Source organism: Leptonychotes weddellii, chromosome 4, assembly GCF_054177405.1.
Source record: "Leptonychotes weddellii isolate Sample4059 chromosome 4, ASM5417740v2, whole genome shotgun sequence".
Lineage (NCBI taxonomy): Eukaryota > Metazoa > Chordata > Mammalia > Carnivora > Phocidae > Leptonychotes > Leptonychotes weddellii.
The window spans coordinates 95,949,759-95,971,230 of NC_138372.1; the positions used below are offsets into that span (position 1 = coordinate 95,949,759).

Consider the following 21,472-nt stretch of genomic DNA (forward strand, 5'->3'; position numbering starts at 1 on the left):
TGATCTCACTGCTCACTTTTAGAGAATGCTAGGTAATGATTCTGACACCAACTATAATGTGTGGGTTTTCTTCCTCCCATACCACCAAGGAATTCTCTGACACTAGCTGGGTGTCTATAATTTAACTGAATTCTGACCCTGTCTCCTTGGAGGTGGCGTGGGACCCACAGGTTAATGGCTCATACAAGACTGCCCATCCCCCAACTTCAGAGCCAATTGAAAGTCCAGGGGGCCACCTGTGCTTCTGACCAACCGATTATAGATTGGAAGTTCCAACAGCCCCCTCCCCAGGTTCGATTAATTTGCTAGAGTGGCTCACAGAACTCAGAGGAACATTTTACTTACTAGATTACTGGTTTATTATAAAAGGATATAAATCAGGAACAGCCAGATGGCAGAAATGCATTCAGCAAAGTATGTGGGAAGAGGCTGGGAGCTTCCGTGCTCTCTGGGAGGGTCATTCTCCCTGCATCTGCACGTGTTCAGCAACCCAGAAGCTCTCTGAACCCTGTCTTTCTGGGTTTTTGTGGAGGTTTCATTACATAGGCATGATTGATTCAATCATTGGCCATTGGTGACTGAGCTCAATCTCTAGCCACTGTCCCATCCCTGGAGGTCAGGGGTATGGACTGAAAGTTCCAGCTGTTCAGTCACACGGTTGGTTCCCCTGGTAACCAGCCCCAACCTCAGGTGCTTTCCAAAAGCCACCTCATTAACATAACAAAAGACTAATTCCAAGAGTTTTAGGAACTCTGTGCCAGAAATGGAGACAAAGACCAAATATATATTTCTCTTTGTAAATCACAGTATCACACTTGGGAACCAACTGTTACTTTGAAAACTGGTAAATAAAGGGAAAGAATCAAGATTTACCCTGCTCTTCCTATGTAAACTGTTCTTTAGGATAACCAAATAGTTGATGAAGAGTTTCTCTTTTTAAAAGCATCAAAACTAAAAATGAATAGAATAAAACTATTTCGATTTTGCAACTCCTAATGAAATAATGGATTGGGATAGTGAGCATCAGTGAACATCAGTGACCTCACAAAAGGAGAAGCAAAAAGATGCTATGGGAATCCTGATGAAAGCACACATCGGCTCTGAAGTATTCTTTGCAAAAAACTCGAACCTGAGTCTGATCAGGCTTCAAATCTGATTCTAATTTTTCGAAAGTGTAGGAGAAGAGGAGCATATTAAACATGAACAGAGGAATACATTAGCAAAAAACTATGAGAAATCTTACAAGACAAATGAACTTGTTTCTTCAATAAATAAATAGCAAGGGACAGGGAGGAAAAGGGAGAGAGAGACTGCAGAGTAAAAGAGCTGTAAGATACGTATCAATCAGTTGCACTAAGGGGACCTTATTTTATTCTAATTTGTGCAAACAAACTGTAAAATACCTTTATGAGATAATTGGGGGACATTTGAACATTTTCTAGTTACTTTTTTAGGTATATATTGATTATATATGTATTTTATTTTTTAAAAGATTTTATTTATTTATTTGGGAGAAAGTGAGTGAGAGAGAGACAAGCCAGGGTGTGTGTGTCTGGGGGAGGCAGAGGGAGAGAGAGAAGCAGACGAATTCCGACTAAGCCAAGCAGAGCCCCATGCGGGGCTCGATCCCAGGACCCCAGGATCACAACCTGAGCCCAAGACAGCTGCTTAACAGACTGAGCCACCCAGGCGCCCCACTTAGCATTGTCTTTTTAAGGGCACTCTCACACTCACTATTTCCCTCCAGTCTTACAGAAGGTAGGGTAGGTGGTGTCATCTCTACTTTCCCGCTAAAGAGGGAGAGACTTGGAGAACTTGCTCAAGATCACACAGTTGTCTGAGACCAGACTCTGCATGTTCTGAGACCAGGGGAAGCAGACGGTGTGGTATGGTGAGACTCCAGGGAGGGGCTGATTTCCAGGGACATGGAAATAGTCACCAGGGTCCAACAGTGCTGTGAGTGGAGGACTGTGAAGGTGGAGAGGCTGCTACTGGATTTGCTAATGCAGTAAGGATTTATCAGACCCTGGGGGAAGCAATTTGAGCCATGGGGAGGAGAAAGCATCCAGATTTCGAGGGGGTTGAGGAAGTTTAGTGGTGAGGAAATGGGGAGCAGGTGAATTGGCATTTTATGAAGCAACCCCTGCTGCCTGGTTGATACTAATTTACACCTTCCCCGACTTTCACATTTGGTTTTCTTCCTCTGCCAAGAGTTAATCTCTTTATGGACTGGACTTGCAGCATTCCTGTGTCGTTGTCTTTGTTTTGTGTTCCTACCAGAAGCCCTGGTGCTCTGCAGATCATGGTTAATGATAGTGTTGACACTAAGCTGCTGTGGGCATAAAATATGAATGTAGTAACAGGAACACTTCTCTCTGGGAAGGTCAGGTTCTCAGATGAGAGAGGTGGGGCTCGGGCTCCAGATTATCATTGTTTCTCTCTGCCCTCACAGCCTGTTTTCTCAGGGGGCTTGGATCACTCAGAACCCAGTTCCCAGCCAGTGCAGACTTGCCTTTCCCTCCAGAGTTTTCTTTCTTGCCTGCAGTTTTGTGGGAATGCTTTCAGCAGTAGCTGGGGGAGATTTAGGAGATTAGAGAGGGCAGAGAAACAAAGCATGAATTATCGCTATCCCAGCACAGGTGTGGTCCTCACCGTCCTTCTGCCTGAATTCTCAGTACATCTCTCACCAGGTTCATGGGCAGTACAATAGGGTCATTGTGAGGTAGGTAGGGCAGTGAGGCACCAAGGTCTTCTTGGTGGTGCAGCCAAAGGGGGAAAGAGTCTCTCCCCCAAAACTGGAGCTGGGCCATGAATTGTTGGTGGAGTGCCCAGCTTCACCATCTTTATATATTTGCATGGCTATATATTTCATTTATAGAAGCTCTCTTTGGCTCTTTTTTTCCCTTCATGTATTCCTGTTCTTGTTTTATGTGTCCTATTTCTTGCTTTGTTTATTTGAACATTTTTTTTTTTAAGTAGGCTCCACACCCAGTGTGGAGCCCAATGCAGGGCTTGAACTCATGACCCTGAGATCCTGAGATCAAAACCTGAGCTGAAATCATAAGTAGGACACTTAACTGACGGAGCCACCCAGGCACCCCTATTTATTTGAACATTTTAAACATACTCATGTTAAGGTCCTGTCCAGATTGCTCGCTCTCTCTCATTACTTGGGTGCAAAGTCTTTCCTCTGTTGCATAAAATAATGGTCCCTCATGTGCATGTAATGTTTGTGAGCCCATTTTAGCAGGATTTATCTTCTGTAGAAATCCTCCAAATAGCTGGGTCGTCTTCATGAGGTGGTTTGCATTTGTCTAGGGTTTTATGGTGCTTACTGCTCTGTAGCGCTTTTTAATCTCTTAGCCTGGGGATTTGGTACCAAGGAGCAGTGTGGGTTTGAGCCCCATGGCTTCAGGAAGCACAGGTTTGGTGCTCTGATTTCTCTCTGATGAGAGACCCCGGGGTTCATTCTGAGTGCTGTCTAGGATGGTAGGGCGAGTTTTCCAGTCTCTGCAGGGACAGTGCAACTCTTTAGTAGTTGTCTCCTTTAGCTAAGGGTTCAGTTCCTGTTCTCTACTGTAGCCCTGGGTCACATGGCCTCAACTCTGGTGTACTGTTACAGCTCTGAGTTCCCTCTTTGCTTTTGGCATCTGGCAATTTCTCTTTCTATCTTTTGATTGACCAAGTATTTAGACTTTTTAGGGGAAGGGGTTTCCATTTTATCTAGCATTGTTTGTAGTAGGAAAGGGGCTTGCTGTATCTGCTCCATCTTCGTTCTTCCTCTTCTTTTTTTTAAAAGATTTTATTTATTTGCTAGAGAGAGAGGGCGAGGAACAAGGAGACTCCGTGCTGAGCACAGAACCTAACTTGGGGTTTGATCCCACAACCCTGAGATCATGACCTGAGTTGAAATCATTAACTGGATGATTAACTGACTGAGCCACCCAGGCGCCCCTCAATCTTCATTCTTCTTCTTTTTTAAAGATTTTATTTATTTGAGAAAGCATAAGCGGGTGGTGAGGGGAAAGGGAGAGGCAGGCTCCCTGCGGACCAGGGAGCCCCATGTGGGGCTTGAGTCCAGGACCCTGAGATCATGACCCGAGCTGAAGGCAGCTGCTTAGCTGACTGAGCCACCCAGGTTCCCCTCCATCTTCGTTCTTAACAGAAGTCCTAGCTAGCATCATGGCCCAAATCTTCATCAAAAGGGATGGATTTTGGCTTCTTTTTTCTTTTTTTTTCATTAAAAAAAGAATCAACATTGGATTTGGCAATGATTTCTTGGATATGACAACAGAATCACAGGCAATAAAAGAAAAAATAAATTGGACTTCATCAAAATTAAAAACTTTTATGCATCAAAGGACATTATCAATAGAGTGAAAAGGCAACCCACAGATTGTCAGGAAATTTTGCAAATCATGCACTTGCTAAGGGATTATTATTCACAGTATATAAAGAACTCCTACAACTCAATAACAAAAAAATGACCTGATTAAAAAATGGGCAAAGTCACCAAATTATATAAACTATACACAGTTTTTCTATATTAATTATACTTCAATAAAGCTGGAAAAAATTGGCAAAAGACTCAAATAGGTTTTTCCAATGAAGACATATAAATGGCCAAGAATTACATGAAAATATGTGCAACATCACTAGTTATTAGGGAAATGCAGATCAAAACAATGAGATATCACTTCATGTCCATTAGGATGACTATTACTTAAAAAACAAAAAAATAACAAGTGTCGGTGAGGATATGGAGAAATTGGAACCTTTGTGCATTGCTGGTGAACATGTAAAATGGTGCAACTGCTATGGAAAATAGTATGGTGGTTCCAAAAAATACAGCAATTCCACTTCTGGATATGTATCCAAAGATATTGAAAATGGGGGCTTGAGCAGATATTTGTACACCCATGTTCATAGCAGCACTATTCACAATAACCAAAAGGTGCAAACAATCAAGTGTCCATTGATGGCGAATGAATGGATATACAAAATGAGTTATACACATACAATGGAATATTATTCAGCCCTAAAAAGGAAGGAAGTTCTGACATATCCCACAACATGGATGAAACTTTTTTTTTTTTAAGATTTTATTTATTTGCGAGAGAGAGAATGAGAAACAGAGAGCATGAGAGGGAGGAGGGTCAGAGGGAGAAGCAGACTCCCTGCTGAGCAGGGAGCCCGATGCGGGACTCGATCCTGGGACTCCAGGATCATGACCTGAGCCGAAGGCAGTCACTTAACCAACTGAGCCACCCAGGTGCCCAACATGGATGAAACTTAAGGACATTATGCTAAGTGAAATAAGCCAGTTAGAAAAGGACAAATATTATATGATTTTGCTTATATGAGGTACATGCAGTAGTCAGATTCACAGAGATGGAAAGTAGAATGTTGGTTGCCAGGAATGGGAGAAGGGGGGGAATGAGGAAATATTATTTAATGTGTACAGAGTTTCAGTCGAAGAAGACGAAAAAGTTCTGGAGATGGACGGTAGTGATGGTTGCACAATAATGTGAATGTATGTATTTAATGCTTCTCAACTGTGAATTTAAAAATGGTTAAAATGGGGATGCCAGGGTGGCTCAGTCAGTTAAGCATCTGACTCTTGGTTTCAGCTCAGGTCATGATCTCATGGGTTGTGAGCCTGAGCTCTGCACTCAGCGTGGAGTCTGCTTGAAGATTCTCTTCCTCTGCCCCTCCCCCCAATCACACGCGCACACACACTCTCTCTCTCTCTCTCAAAAATAAATAAATCCTTTAAAAATGGTTAAAATGTTAAATTTCATGTTATGTATATTTAACCACAATAAAAGGAAAAAATATTTCAATAAATTAAGAATATGTATTAAAAAAAAAACTATGTGCATTAGTGTTGGTACTTTGTCCTCTGCCTCTTTCTGTGGCAGGAGTAACTACCTGGTAGGGAAATACTGATCTCACGCTTCTACAATGTGCCGGATATTCTCCCTGTCCCTCCAGATACACTCTGTGCTTCTCTGTCCCGCTCAGCCTTCCAGCTGGGTTGTCCTATGAGAGGCACTGGCAGCAGATCAGAAGGTAGGAAGGGAGAGAAATTGGTATTTATTCCCTTGGCTCGCTCTTGCCTCCTGTGTTCTGACAGTGGCTGCATTTCTGTACCTAAGGCCACACCATCTCTGAGGGACCCCTTTCTCTTGCCTGTGGCTCTTGCTGGCTTCCAGTAACTGCTCTCTTGCCTTGTCCAGTCAGGCCTAGTGGTGGAAACAGCTTCCTAATTTTGCTAGTCCCTGGTCCTTTGCTTGTTGTTTATCTTATCCCTGCCCACACCTCTATAATAGTTTCTTCATTAAACTTTCTTCGTGACCCTTTAAGTGTGCATGTGTTTTCTGTGGGGACCTTGACTGATACAGTGCCCTAAATCTGATTTTATAGCATTATCTATTTTTTCAGATCCACTACAGTAGTCCCCCTTTATCTGTGGGGGATACGTTCCAAGACCCCCAGTGGATGCTGAAACCATGAGTAGTACCATACTATGCTATGTTTTTTCCTAACATACATATCTTTTAATTTAATTAATTTAATTTAATTTATTTGAGAGAAAGAGAACACAAGCAGGAGGAGGAGCAGAGGAAGAAGCAGACTCCCCGCTGAGCAGGGAGTCTGATGTGGGGCTCAATCCCAGGACCCTGGGATCATGACCTGAGCTGAAGGCAGACGCTTAACCAACTGAGCCACCCAGGTGCCTCCATACATATCTTTGATAAAGCTTAATTCATAAACTAGGCATAGTAAGATATTAACAACAATGACTAATAATAAAACAGAGCAATTATAACAATATACTGTAATACAAGTTATGCGAGGATGATCTCTCGAAATATCTTACTGTACTGTACTCACCCTTCTTGTGATGTTGTGAGATGATAAAATGCCTGCATGATGCGATGCAGTGCGGTGATAGGCACCACAATCTAGCAGGGTTGGGCTGCTATTGACCTTCTGATGACAGGTCAGAGGAGCATCATCTGCTTCTGGTTGACCATGGGTAACTAAAGCCATAGATAAGGGGGCTACTGTATATGCTGGGCACCATGTTAAGTACTAGTGATGTCAAGGTGCATTTAACAAGGTCCCTGTTCTTGAATTCAAAGTCAAGTCAGGGAAGACAGACAAGTAAAAGCACCATTGCAATACAGGGTGATAAGCACTATGAGAGAGGTAGAACAGAGTGCTGTGGGAGCATAGAATAAGAACATTAAAACCAGTCTTGGGGGTGGGTGGGTGGAGGGAAGGCTTCCTGGAGGAGACCACACTTGTGCTGCTCTAGGGGATGAGCAGGATGAGGTGGACAGGGGGCGGTGGGCTTTCAGGGCAGTGAGAAGAACCTATGAAGGCACAGAGGCAGCACACTTAGCTGTCAGTTCAGGAGTGTTTGGCAAGGCTAGGGAAAAGTGATCATGTGAGAGCGAGAAATGAGACTGAAGGGTGGCAGAGCCTGGACCGTGAGGACTCTGGAGTGTCCCAAGATGAGTCTGGTTTCTATGCTGCATGTTGAGAGGAACCAATGCCATTTTACCATGGGAGTGACACCATCAAGTCCGCCTTTAAAACCCCTTTGGTCACAGGGTGGAGAAAGGAGTGGAAGAGGTCAAACTGGGGACAGGAAGAAGAGTAAGAGAGTTTATTGCAAAATAGTAGAGGCTATCTTTTTGGAAGGGGAGAGACCAGTAATTGGCTGGCTTATTAAAAGAAATCAGTTCAAACGAGTATTCATAAAAGTAACGATATTTCAAATATTTACTTAAAACATGTATGCTTACCAATATTTTGCTATATTACCTTTCTTGTGTAAATCACATTCATGATGACTTTTAGGATTTTTTTAAAAGAAATATTTATTTTAGAGAAAGAGGGCATGCACATGTGTCGCAGGTGTGAGTGGGGAGAGGAGTAGAAGGAGAGAATCTTCAAGCAGACTCCTCACTGAGTGTGGAGCCCTACATGGGGCTCCATCCCACGACCATGAGATCATGACCTGAGCCGAAACCGACAGTCAGACGCTTAACCGACTGGGCAACCCAGGTGACCCTAGTTTTTGTTGTTGTTTTCTTTTTCTTTTTTTTAAAGATTTTATTTATTTATTTGAGACAGAGAGAATGAGAGAGAGAGAGCACATGAGAGGGGGGAGGGTCAGAGGACGAAGCAGACTCCCTGCCGAGCAGGGAGCCCGACGCGGGACTCGATCCCAGGACTCCAGGATCATGACCTGAGCCGAAGGCAGTCGCTTAACCAACTGAGCCACCCAGGCGCCCCTCTTTTTCTTTTTTTTAGTGGAGAATTTAAAGATAATTGTGGGACAATCTAAGTGAAAGATGCTTCTAGATTTTTACCAGTTTTTTCCCTCATTTGTTTATGGTTGTCTCAGATACACCTACATCAACTACAGTGATCTTCAGTGAATTTCCCTAATCAAGTCTTTGAAAATTCAATTTGGCTTTCATAAAGACAACCTTCTGTACCCATATTTTTTGGTTTATAGACTATTTAAATTTCAATTTTCAAAGAACAAGTACAACTGATATAAACAGATTTGGGAACAACCACAAATATGCTCCTAGTGAACACATGATTTCAATGATGGGGGCTCCCCAAGAGTTATCAGTTAGCCTCGGACATTTGCGGTTCTATGGTCATCAGTCAGCAGTTTTTTTTTTTTTTTTTTAGAGGGAATAGGGAGATGGTTAAGTGAGTCAGTTACAAGAAAGGTCTGAAATAAAGCGACAAGGGTGGAGAGGACGGGATGCATATGCAAGAGTAAAACCCAAGAAATGATGACTAGATGTAGTTGTGAGAATGAAAGTCTAGGATCATCTCCAGTTTCCTGGTTTGGACAGCTGGGTGGATGGTGGTGCAATCCACTGAAATTGGGAATGAATCAACAGGATCAGGTTCTGGAAGAAGGATACACAATTGAGCCTTGAACCACACAGGTTTGAACTGTACGGGTCCACTTACATGTTGATTTTTTTCAATAAATATATTGGAAGACTTTTTAGAGATCTGCAACAATTTGAAAAAACTCATGAACTGCATAACTGAAATACCAAAAATATTAAGAAACAGGTATGTCACAAGGCATAAAATATATGTAGATACTAGTCTATTTTATTACTTATTACCATAATGTATACAAAAATCTATTATAGGGCGCCTGGGTGGCTCAGATGGTTAAGCGTCTGCCTTCGGCTCAGGTCATGATCTCAGGGTCCTGGGATCGAGCCCCGCATCGGGCTTCCTGCTCCTTGGGAGCCTGCTTCTCCCTCTGCCTCTCTCTCTCTCTGTCTCTCATGAATAAATAAATAAAATCTTTAAAAAAAAAATCTATTATGTAAGAGTTAAAATTTATCAAAACTCAACACACACACTTACAGACTGTATGTGGCAGCATTAGCAGTCAAGAGAAATGTAAATGAGCATAAAAATGCAATATTAAATCATAACTGTATAAAATTAACTGTAGCACATACTGTACCATAGCAGTTTTGTAGCCGCCTCTGGTTGCTATTGCAATGAGCCCAAATGTTGGGAGTATCCCAGTATCTGCACAAAACGTGTAATGCTAATACCACCATCTGAGCAGTTGCCTGGCTGGTAAATTGCATACTGTAGTAAAGAGTAATCTCTTGTGGTTCTTGCTATTAGTAGTTAAGTTTGCGGGGGGAGTCAAAAGTTCTGTGTGGATTTTCGACTGCGTGAGGGTCAGAGCCCCAACTCCTGTGTTGTTCAGTAGTCAACTGTAGAGTCCAGTTGAAAACATGTTGTGTTGGAGGCATGTGTTCCTTATGTGGGCATGCTCCTTGTTTTTTGGAGGATCCACCTCACATGTCTGATCCACTCTTCCCAACTCTTAGTTCTCATAGTTTGGGTGGGGGTCCACCCCAGTTCTAAGGGTCAAGTACACAGTCCAAGCCTACGTTGATCAGTGCACTGCATACCGTCAGACCCATTGATTGGCCTGGGTGGGCACATGAAACAGGCCAGGCGTGGGAACAGCCCAGGAATTTAGAGAAAGACACCATCTCCTACGGCTGTGCTGAAGCCCAAGCTGTCCCTTGGCTGTTCAGTTACACGAGTCAATAAATTCCTGCTTTGCTTACAACAATTGAAATGGAATTTCTCATGACCGACAACAAGCTGTGGGACAGCCAGGTAGAGATGTTGGGTTCAGCAGAGGACTTGAGAATTCTCGAGATAGATTTGGGCTGGGGATATAGAAATGTAAGTCATGAGCATACAGATCAAAGCCATGAGTCTGGAGAAGGTTGCCCAGGGAAAATGCATTGTGTAGAGACCCATTAGTGTGAGTGCCATGAAAGGGGAAGCACGGAGCCTGATCGTTTGTGGGAGGGACGCTTCATCCCCACTTGGAGTTTTGCGAGGCTTCCTGGAGAAAAAAACCATGTAGGCTGAGAAGGGAAGGGTAGGTGGAAACGGACCTGGGAATGGGTGTGGTGAGGGTGGGACAGAGTTCCGGGCAGAGAGCTCGGGCCAGGAGGTGAGAGAACCCCCTCGTGTTGAGGGAACTAAAGGTCACAATGGCTGGAACATAGTAAGTGCACGCATGAAGGCAGAACCCGGGAGGCCCAGTGCACAGTGAGCAAAGTGGGGGTGCTGTGCCTGGCCTTTCATGCCCAAGAGCCCTGGGGAGTCCACTGAAAGGCGAAGCTGGAGAGCAACCAGATCAGAGGCTTCAGGAAGGAGGAAGGTCTGGAGACGGGCAGGGCGAGAGGAGCGGAGCCACTGAGGAAGCTGCTGCAGTATCCAGACAGAGGTAGTGGTGCCTGGGTCGGGGGAAGCCTGAGGTGGGTTCGAGGGATATTTTGGTGAAGAATGAGATGAACTTGAGGGTTTGGGTGGATGTGACGAGTGACTTCCATGTTTCTGGGCAGGGCGGCTAGGTGGATGGAGGTGCCATTTCCTGAGATGGGGGCAGTGGAGGAAGGGCCAGATGGGGGCTTGGGAGGATGGTGAATTCAGTTTGGGGTATGCAGATCCAGAGAATGTTTCTCGAGGACAAGAATCTTCTCTGCCTTGGGCGCCTGGGTGGCTCAGTTGGTTAAGCGACTGCCTTCGGCTCAGGTCATGATCCTGGAGTTCCGGGATCGAGTCCCGCATCGGGCTCCCTGCTCGGCAGGGAGTCTGCTTCTCCCTCTGACCCTCCCCCCTCTCATGTGCTCTCTCTCTCTCATTCTCTCTCTCAAATAAATAAATAAAATCTTAAAAAAAAAAAAGTCTTCTCTGCCTTATTCATTCCCCTCTGCCAGATACACAGACCACTTACACTTTGTTCAATCCTTGAGTATGTGAAAGATACTGGTATTATTTTACGTGGAGAAATCCAGGAGGCAGTGTCGGAGTTCAGGAGCTAGAGGCGGGTTGAGGAGAGAGGTATGTGTGGTCACTGGCCTCTACGGGTAAATGAAGACGGGTGGACAAGATCCACAGGCAGAGCGTGAGGCATGGGAGGCAGGCTTCGCACGTGGCCTGGAGTTGAAGGACGGTGATTGTCTGATGGGGTTCCTAACCATGATCTTGTCCCTGTCAGCTCTGCTCCTCTTCCCCGACCCCTTAGGCTCTCCTTTGCTGAGTCTTCTTCCTCTTGCTACTGCCCCTCTTTTCAACTGAGGGCACGCCCCCAAGCCCTCCTGTTTCTCAAGCCAGATCTCTCCAGACTTCAAATGCAGATGCCCACTGGGCCTTGCCAACTGGACCTACTAATGGCACTTTAAATACAACAACCCTTATGAGCTTATCACTTCCTCCCCAAACTCATTGCAAATAGGAGGCACTTCAGAGAGTTGTTGATTTGAATCTTGGATTAAAAGCTTGGTACAGATTGGGTCTTACTTCTTTCCAAGTTTGAGGGAGCCAAGCAAGTAAAGATTTCTCAGTTAGTTCCCTGAGCCTGACGTCTTAAAGCCAGGGCCAGTGATTTCTTGGTAGAATAGCAAATAGGCCAGTAACCTTAGGGTGCCTGATGTTTTTCCATCTCTTCCCTGGCTCAGTGTTCTTTGGGATAATAACTTTTTAATTATTTTTATTATTTATTTGTATATGGGTGCACCTGCCAAGGGAATAATATGCAGACTTTCACGGACTACAGATTCTATCCCGCGCTGCTAATGAATTAAGGAACTTATCCAAATAGCAGTTACAGTTCTACTTGAAAACTTAGGGTCTTGCCAGCCTGAGGCACTGGTCTTCATTCTGGAATGTCAGAGCCAAACAAAAAATGGTCCCAGTAATGGTCTAATTCATTCTATTAATTTATGAAGGAAGAAACTGTGATCTAGAGAGCTTTTTACGAAGTTAAAACTCATGCAGATGGATAAGGAATCAGAGGGCCTCTAGAAACAATCACTTTCACCTGTGCTGCTTAGGGATCTGTGCCCCAGAACATGCTTCTCTTTATCCACTGTATTTAACCCTGGGTCAGCCTTCCAGTCCTTCTGTCTAGGCACTTTCCCTGCTGCTTTATCAGAGGGCTTAGAAAATTAAGACCTTGACCACACTAGCCTCCTTTCCATTCCTCCAGCATCCTGCTCCTTCTTACCTCAGGACCTTTGCCCTTGCTGTTCCTTCTCCTGAAACTCCCTCCTCCATTTTTCCTGAGGTTTGCTCCATCTCATCCTTCAGATGTCAGCACACATGAGATCTCGGAAGAATGCCCTCCTGCAGCCCCCATTAACCTAACACACCACCTCGTAATCTTTCCTCCACAGGATTTATCACATTCTAGTGGTCTTGTTTGTTGCTTACTCATTCACCGTCTTTCCCCCACTAGAAAGTCAGCTCAGTGAATGTGGGACCTTGTCTGTCTTGCTGACTGTATCTTCAGAGCCTGTGACGGTGCCCATACTAGGGCACTGAGTGAGTTATGACAAGTGACATCTCTCCATCAGTTTGAGTAATCTGGAATGATCCTGTTGGTATCGTGAGTCATAATTACATCTACACCCAGTGTGTATTTTCACTATTTACTGTGCAGCTCTGGGAACTGCTTCCATCATGCTAATTCCATTCCTCCCACGCTGCTTCCTCCCTGGCACAAATGGACTGACTCTTTAGTGTGTGCTTTAAAAAACGCTATTGCTTTATTAACTACCAGCAGGACTGGCCTGCACAGGGGGTGGTGGACGCTCTGCGCTCAGGGTCCGTGGAGGATGTGAGGAGGACGTGATGATTGGGAGGCTGTTTTGAAGGAAAGAGGTGGTCTGGAGGCCAAGGCCCAAGAGCCCCTCTGATTCACTTCCGGAAATGGGTAGACCTTGTAAAGGAGTCATGGCAAGCTATGGCCATGCCACCAATAAGATTAAGAAATTCTTGGAAATCTAGCTGCCCGTCAGCATTGAGGTCCAGTTTCTTCATCATGCGATCAAGGACACCAGGGTCCTTTTGGTTCTGCAAAGATAACAATAACCATCATAATGATACTATTACTATTAATAATACATTAATTTATATCACACTTTCTAAGATGCTTTCCATTATGCTGCCACGTCTTAGTCTCACAAGAAATGGTACAGGGTAGGGGTTAGTAACACTCCCACTTCCCAGACACAGAGATGGACTCAAATAGGTGAAGTGACTTGCCGAAGGGGAAGACCTGTGACCAGAACCCACGTTTTTCTGGCTCCCGGCCCAGGGTTCCTCTGTGATGGTCAGGGGTTGTGCAATTTCACAAAAGTTTTTCAAGTGTTGCATGCAACCGCAGTGTAGGGACTATACGGAAGTGGAGTGATGCGAGGTGGAAAGCGGATGCAGGCCCCGATCCGCCTCCTCCTCCCCCACTCAGCTGAGCCGCCAACACATGACGCACGTACAGCCATTAGCTGCGTACGGCCATTTAAATCAGGGATTTAGAAAGTCAGTCCGAAAGTGGCACCTGCCACTCTCTCTCTCTCAGATACGTAACATCTTGAAATCCCATGTGGCTCCCACATGGGATTGTGCAGATATGCAGAACATTATTTCCATCATCACAGAAAGTTCCATGGGACAGGGCTTCCCTAGAGGCTTTGGGATGGAGGAATAAAATTTGAAAACTATCCTATTACACCATTTACCGTTTCGTATGCCTTTTCCCTAAATGAAAGAAAAAAATTACCATTCCCTGTGTCATGTAGTTTGGTAACTTTGATCTTTAAAATATATCTTATTCAAAGAAAAGAAGAAAAGGTCCTTTCATGGTCACGCAGAGCTCACTCAGAGGCCTAGGGGCTCAGCCTTGTCTATGCAGGCCCCTGGCTCAGAGTGAATGAAAAGGAGGCGGAGTGTGGTTGTCAGTTGGGCCTTCACTTCTAGCCATTCTGCCAGTGTCTTATTTCGAGCTCTGGGTAGTTTGGGGGCCGGGGGCTGGGAGCAATACCTTTGTGAAGGCAGCCAGTTCTGTATTCATGAAGGTTAGGAACTCTGTCTTGGAGAGTGTGCAGTTGTTACCCTCCTTTCCAGCAAACTTCTGGAAAACAGCAATCAGAGACTCGATGCACCGCTCGGTCTCAGTAGGGCTGGACATTTTTGCCTTTAGAGAAAAGAAGTCAGGGCTCAGACAAGGGCTAGATGCTAGAGAACACTCTATAGAGAATCTCATACCTTCATTTCGGGGCAAAGCAGTTTCCTAAAAGGCTAGGTCATTTTTTTAGGGGACGAGGGGCCCAGAACAAACACAGAGAGTCACATTCCGTGAGCCTCCTCTATTGGTTCCCATGTTTATTCCGGGTGAAGCATAGTGAGGGTACGCATGGAGCAGGTGGGTGTGTCTGAAAGCAGTAGACTGCCTTGCTGAGAGTGAGCGTGGCAGGTTTTACTGATGTTTCGAGAATCTGTGGGTAAACATATGTATAACTATACAGCCACAGATCTGTAAGCACACCATGCACTGTCTAGAGATTAAATAATCTCCTATTTTCTAAGAGAATATAGAGGCTGCTGGGATGAATGAAATGGCAGCTTTTTAAGACAATACTGGGGGGTGTCTGGGTGGCTCAGTCGGTTTGGTGACCGACTCTTGATTTCGGCTCAGGTCACATCTCAGGGTCGTGAGATTGAGCCCCAAGCAGGGCGTGGAGCCTGCTTAAGAGTCTGTCTGCCCCTTACTTAAATAAGTAAAAATAAAGCTACTTAAATACTACTTAAATAAGTAAAAATAAAGCTACTTAAATAAGTAAAAATAAAGCAATACTGAATTCCTGGGACTCTTGCATTTTCTAGAAGAATACTAAATGCGTAGTTATTATTGTGTGTGGGGTGGGAGATCTGAGAGCTTTTTGGATGTTCAAAAGCAGCTTTCATATCGAAGGTTAGAAACCATTAATTTTACATGCGAGGAAACGGAGACATGAGAAGGGAACTGACATAGCAGAACCACCCCGAGAATCTCAGCCTCCAGGTCCCTTTCTGCAGTTTTGGTCTTTGTTCCTTCTACTTCCAGATGCCACTAATTCCTACAGGAATGGCTGGAGGAACTTCTTTGGTCACTTCAAACCACAAAGGTGGATCTTAGGAAGGGAGCTCTCGGGTTGCTATTCACACAGCTCCCGACATCTACAGAGCTGAACCTTAGCTGTGGTAGCACCAGGAGAAGCTGGGGTCAATTCTGTGTGAGCTCTGCTTTCCTTGTAACAGAATTCTTCAGGGAAATCCTATTTTTCGGAGTCTTCGGGTCATTCCTGCTGGTACCTAGATCCCCTGGTGGTTTAGTCTGGCCACTGCAGGCTTTCTGGAAAACTTGCCAGCCATGCCCTCCTTTGAGGCTTTATCTTCAGGTATTAACAATGATCTTTGTGGGGTTCCTGGGTGGCTCAGTCCATAAAGCGTCTGCCTTCAGCTCAGATGATGATCTCTGGGTCTTGGGATCAAGTTCTGCATCAGGGTTCCTGCTCAGCAGGGAGTCTGCTTCTCTCTCCCTTTGCCCCTCCCATCACTCATTCTCTCTCTCAGATACATAAAATCTTGAAAAAAAAAAAGATCTTTGTTTGGACGGTGACATTTGCAATTTAGCATTTAGCTTTTAATTTGGTCTTTTCGGGACTTCCTGGAGGCTTTCAATCCTAGTAATTAACGAGCTGTGGACTATAATTAATGTAATTAACGGAATGATCTGAGCCCTTAGCCACATAGCTTTGGGCTCCTTCCCTCTTTCCTCCTGTAGCCTTTTCATCGGCCGTTTCTCCAGGTGCTTTACCAGCTAGATGAGCTGCCTGATCTGTAAAGCCCCCTCGGAGGTGGTTCTAATGAACGCTTCTGGAGGTGGATTCTTTCCCAACAGTCATCTTGTTGGGATTTTTTCTTTTTTCTCAAAGAGAACTTTTTCTTAAGGAAAGAAAAATGTTTTTAGGTCCAGGGTTTGGGAGTGAAACAGAATACCATAGCCTGGAAACAGATGTGTTTGCTCAACCGCCTTCCTTATCGGAACTAAAATCTCACTGTCTTACCGATGTGTCAGTTGACAGGAAGAAGGCCAGCTGGGAGGGCAAGCCAGATAAGGCAGAAGGTTCCAGGCTAAGGAGCAAGGGCTTTGTGAGGCCTACAGATGCTCCTCTGCCCCCTTTCCTTGTGGAATTCAGACCGTTTTGCTTTTCTGGTTTCAAAGTGGCTTTCTGCCTTATTTTTTTTCCTCCTTAACATCAGGACTATAATTTAGACTATTTTTTTTTTCCTTCTTGAAACTGTTGCTATCAGCCACACATGGAAAAAATTAAAACCTCTGTATTTCTCCTCAGAGGTAATTTTCCAGAGCAAAAGAAAGAAACACAATTACCAAACTACTGAAACGGAATTGCAAAATTGCAAGCTGGAGGGGGCCTGGGAGATGGTTCCCGAGAAGGGAGGCCCAGAGACAGGAAAGCTTTGCTCAAGGTGGAGCAGAGGCTGAGAGAGAGGAGAACCAGATCTCCTGCCTGGAGGCCAGCACTCCCCACCTGCATCCTCACAGTTGTATTTGGCACCATGATAGGAAGAAGAAAATGGTGTGAGATAACTGGATACCGTGAAAGAATTTTAAAAATGCATGCTAAATACTCAACATTTGAGGAAAGGGGGAAGAAAAAGTAATGTGAAAAAGAAGTAACACTTGAAAAAGACTCCAGCATTGCTGTTGTCATACTTATTTTTTTTAAGTAGGCTCCTCGCCCAGCATGGAGCCCAACGTGGGACTTGAACTCACAACGCTAAGATGAAGACCTGAGCTGAGATCGAGAGTCCCACCCTTGACCAAGTGAGCCACCCAGGCGCCCCTGCTGTTGTCATTCTTAATCAATGTGCTCCTACCCTCCTACTCCCCCGCCCCCCAAAGGATCCATAATGGCATCCACCTTCCGCCAGGACAGGACAATCATTCCAGATCTTCACCACCTATTGGTGCGGGGTCCACCTTTTCCAGGTTCCATGGGACACATGCATGGAAAGTAAAGAGGAGAAGAGCAGGCTGCGATAAAGGTTGACACACTAGAGCAGAAGGGGGCAAATTTGTTTGTAAAGGGTCAAACAGTAAATATATTAGGCCACTGTAGTCCATGTTGTCTCTGTCACTCTTTTGTCGCGGGACAGCAACCACACAGGCAACTCATTGGGGAACGGGCGTGGCCGTGTGCTAGTAAAACTTCATTTATGGACAATTAAGTTTGATTTTCGTATCATTTCACGTCTAACAAGTATTATTCTTCCTGTGATTTTCTTTCAACCACTCAAAAACGTAAAATCCATTCATAGCTTGGGGGGAGGGGGGAGACACAGAAACCCCATCTGGCCCCCGGGCGGAAGCTTATTTGACTCCTTTCACTAAAGAGGCCTTGGAGGAGGTAAATTTTGGAGGTGGTTTAATGCAAAAGTTCGAAAGAAAATTCAAAGTAGGTTGGCAGGAACTGGAAGAGAAAAACAGATGACGACACGAGTCCCTGAAAAGATGGTGGGTTCAGAGGAAAAGGGCAGGAGGAGAGGACTCGGCCTGGACGAGGCTCCTCCCACCGTCCGGGCTGCATTCCGACAGCTGAGGGCCGCTTCAGTTTCAGGCTCTTTGTGTCTTGGCCGGTTGCCTAGCTTACTGAAACGATTTTCCCAGGGCTCACTCAGACGGCTCAGTTCTGAGACGTGCCCTTTTCTGGTCTACAGAAACAATTAGAGCGGCCGGACGCCCCCTCTGCCCCACCTCTTTCACTTGTCTCCCTGGCTTCCGCGAGCCCAGGGCTAGGCCAGGGGCCTCCAGCCCTGGCGGGACCCCGCGACTCGCCCACTTCCCGGCGGAGGGGGATCGCGCGTGGCGCCACCCCGTGGGGACGCGGTGCCGAGCGCAGCCCCCTTCCCCAGCTCCGCACCTTATCGCCGCCTTGGAGCCAGAGACCCTCCTGTGGCCGCCCCTCGGCTGCTATCACAGCTATCATTAGGGCTGCTTCCTTCCTGCCTCTCTACCCCAATTCCAACCCCCCCCCCCCGCGCCGGATTTTTTTTTCCTGCTCTGCTTCCTGCCACGTCCACACAGAAATGAAAGATCAAGCGTGGTGGAAAGCACCGTGTGGCTCTTTTCATTGCAGAGCCTCGAAGACGAGAAAAAGGTCGGGCTTACCATGTGTTCGCGGGACGGGCGAGGGCCGTGCGTCCGGCGGCGGAGGCGCTGCGAGTTCTGGGCGGCGGGCTGCGGGCTCGGGTCTTTCTCGGCGCCCCGCCCCGCGCGCGGCCGCGCCCGACTCGCACGCTCCCCTCCCGCCAGCCCGCCTCCGCCTCCGCCTCCCCTGCGCAGATCCCGACTTGTCCGCCCCGCCTGCGTTGCCCAACGCGCCGCTCACCCGGTACCCTCTGTCTCTTCCTGTCCTGTGGGCCTTGAAGATTTAAAGGACTTTTCTGAATTAAAGGTTTTGCATAGTGGTCTTGGGCGTGGTGTGCCCATGTCCGTGGCTCTCTTCCGTGTACGAGCTCGCTCTGCTCATTCAGGTTGGAGAGGCAAAAGGATCCTTTTAAAAACGTGCAATGCGGAGTGTGAGCCTTAATTGTACAAGTTCCCTAGAAGCCGGGCTGTCTATTCCTTCACACTAAAGTTGGCTAATAGAGTAAACAGTGGTGATTTGTGCCAATCAAATGGAGCACCATTGTCTCAAACTTCTCCCTAACCCGAGACAGTTAAACCCACAAAACTCCAAACCACTGCAATCAAAAGCTGACCCGTGTGAGTAGGGCGTTTATCTGTGTGCAGCTGGCAGAAGCTCCGGGTTCTAATAGTGGGCCTGTCACTTTATTGCAATGCTTTTGGCAAATCCCCTCTCTCCTCGGAGCTCTATTTCCTTATCTGTTAAAAGTAGTGATGTTGCATTTCCTGTTTCGTAAGACTGTTATAACTGTCCAGGGAAATGATGGCTTTGAGACGGCTTCAGAAACTGGAGTAGACATGAATGAAAGATAACGGCCCGCAGGGCATCGTGTAAATTGCTTCCTCGCACCCGCTGGTCACTTCTGAGCAAATGTGTGTCTCCCCTCAGCTACTCAGACGCGCATTTTCTTGAATCCACTTGAAAGCCGCACCGGAGCCCCAGACTCAATAATTAAAGAAATAACCTGTTTCTCTCCCATCTTCCCCTTCTCTGCTAATGGTACTGCTATTCCGCCATTCTCCCGGCTTGAGAGCTTTGGAGTCAGGTTTTGACTGTAAATCCCTTTCTTACCCCCAAATCTTTTCAAGTGCCAACTGCTTTCACTTTTTTTTTAAAAAGATTTTATTTATTTATTTGACAGAGACAGTGAGAGAGAGAGAGGGCACCCAGGCACCCCTATCAGTTTTTATTTTTATACTCTCTTGGATCTGCCCCATATTTTCTATTCCCACCTCCAGGGCTCTTAGTTTAGGTTTTCATTCCCTCTTCCCTTCAGTTTCCTAACTGGTCTCTTGCACCTCTAGTCTATTCTTTTGACTGTGAAAAACACATTTTCTGGGGCACCTGGGTGGCTCAGTTGGTTAAGCCTTTGCCTTCTGCTCTGGTTGTGATCCTGGGGTCCTGGGATCGAGTCCCACATCGTGCTCCCTCTGCTCAGCGGGGAGCCTGCTTCTCCCTCTCTCTTTGCCTGTTGCTCCCCCCTACTTGTGCTCTCTTTGTCAAATAAATAAAGAAAATCTTTTAAAAAACATTTTCCTGCCGTGCAGCTCTGATCAATTGCCTACTTAAAAAACAAACCACAACAAAAGAATGAAACAAAATGACTCCTCCATGCCTTTTATATAAAATAAAAACTTCTTAGCCTCTATCCGGATTGGAAAAACTTCTTTTACCAAATGAATGAATGAATTCTTCAATTTATTCATTTAACAAATATTTTTGGAAACCTACTATGTGCCGAGACCAGTGCTAGGCACAAGAGATACAAATATGAATATGAATGATATAGTGCCTGCCTTTGAGGTGGTCTGTGGATAGACTTTACCCTTGGTGGCTTGGGAGGTGTTCCATGGATGGCTTCTAGGGTCCACAAATACCCTAAAGTTATATATGAAATTGTCTGCATAAGAGATTTTCTTTCTGGGGAAAGATCTATGGTATTCATCTGATTCTCAGAAAAATCTAGGATTAAAAAATATTAAAGAATCATTAGTCTATATGATTCTATTCGTGAATCATGGAACCTTTGATAACATAATCCTCTTTCAGGGAAAACACCTCACATACAGCCTCTGCTGTAGGGTCAACCCAGTTGGTGACTTTTTGCATGATTTGACCCTGTGCCTACTGTCACAGTTGATTGGATTGAGGTTAGCTCTGGACTCAAGGACTGTCAATCCATAGAATGGACAGTAGTGGATGTTTCATGACATGACATAGAAAGATGAACTGGGGCCATTCATCTTCTTGTCTTTGGGAAATTGAAGTTAGAAACACATAGAGAATTAGACATTCAGAAGAGCTGATGCTGAACATTTGTGTAGAGAGACCCATGAGGTCATGGCAAATCAGAATTACAAAGAAGTGGACACTATGAATAAATAGAAGCTATGAAGTTTGGATAGTGTGTAGAATAGAGGGGAAAATAAATGAATCACTAACTAGAAATAAAAGAAGTAGATACTTGGACATTAGCTGAGTTGTATAAACAGTGAAGCACTAAGAGTGAGAGCCTGTGGTCCAACTTCACTAGTGTTCTTGTTCTTCCCGAACCTGGTTGTTCAGTTTTCCTGATTTTCTGTAAGATATTTATTGTTTCAGTAACTCGTCTGCCCCATGAGGTAGCTTGAGTGAAACCAAAGAAAAGAGCTAAACCAAATAAGTATGAATTGTCTAGAACCAGGCTGGGGCATCAGTTCCTTCCAGTTAGGGCTGCCAGTGTTGGTAACTGCCCAGGCTTGTGCTGAAATGGGTTCATTACTAGGTTTTCATCAATGGGGGGAGAGTTCAGGATAGATGGTGGGCAAAGGTAGATTTGGCAAAGTGGGTAAACAGTG

General features: G+C 45.4%; 1 protein-coding gene across 3 annotated transcripts; it reads right to left on the minus strand.

Moving 5' to 3' along the window:
• Positions 1-13,120: 13,120 nt before the first annotated feature.
• Positions 13,121-18,775, minus strand: S100A11 (S100 calcium binding protein A11). 3 transcript variants are annotated; one of them, XM_031041289.2, is made up of 4 exons: positions 18,617-18,680; positions 17,370-17,428; positions 14,426-14,578; positions 13,121-13,458 (listed from the first exon to the last, which is right to left on the minus strand). In XM_031041289.2, exons 2-4 carry the CDS (start codon positions 17,391-17,393, stop codon positions 13,303-13,305), a joined length of 333 nt encoding a protein of 110 aa, XP_030897149.1. In that variant the 5' UTR covers positions 17,394-17,428; positions 18,617-18,680; the 3' UTR covers positions 13,121-13,302. The 3 variants fall into 3 exon arrangements, with proteins under 3 accessions (XP_030897149.1, XP_006728452.1, XP_081672101.1); XM_006728389.3 differs by lacking the exon at positions 17,370-17,428 and having other exon boundaries at positions 18,617-18,775; XM_081815975.1 differs by lacking the exons at positions 17,370-17,428; positions 18,617-18,680 and adding an exon at positions 18,369-18,449.
• Positions 18,776-21,472: the final 2,697 nt, after the last annotated feature.

Bases quoted from the DNA above. Each gene is read 5' to 3' on its own strand.
- S100A11 (XM_081815975.1), bottom strand. From the start codon at position 18,434: ATGATAGCTGTGATAGCAGCCGAGGGGCGGCCACAGGAGGGTCTCTGG. The intron at 14,579-18,368 runs GTGCGGAGCTGG...TTTTCTCTAAAG, and splicing joins GGCTCCAAGGCGGCGATAAG to GCAAAAATGTCCAGCCCTAC. The intron at 13,459-14,425 runs GTATTGCTCCCA...TTATCTTTGCAG, and splicing joins AACTGGCTGCCTTCACAAAG to AACCAAAAGGACCCTGGTGT.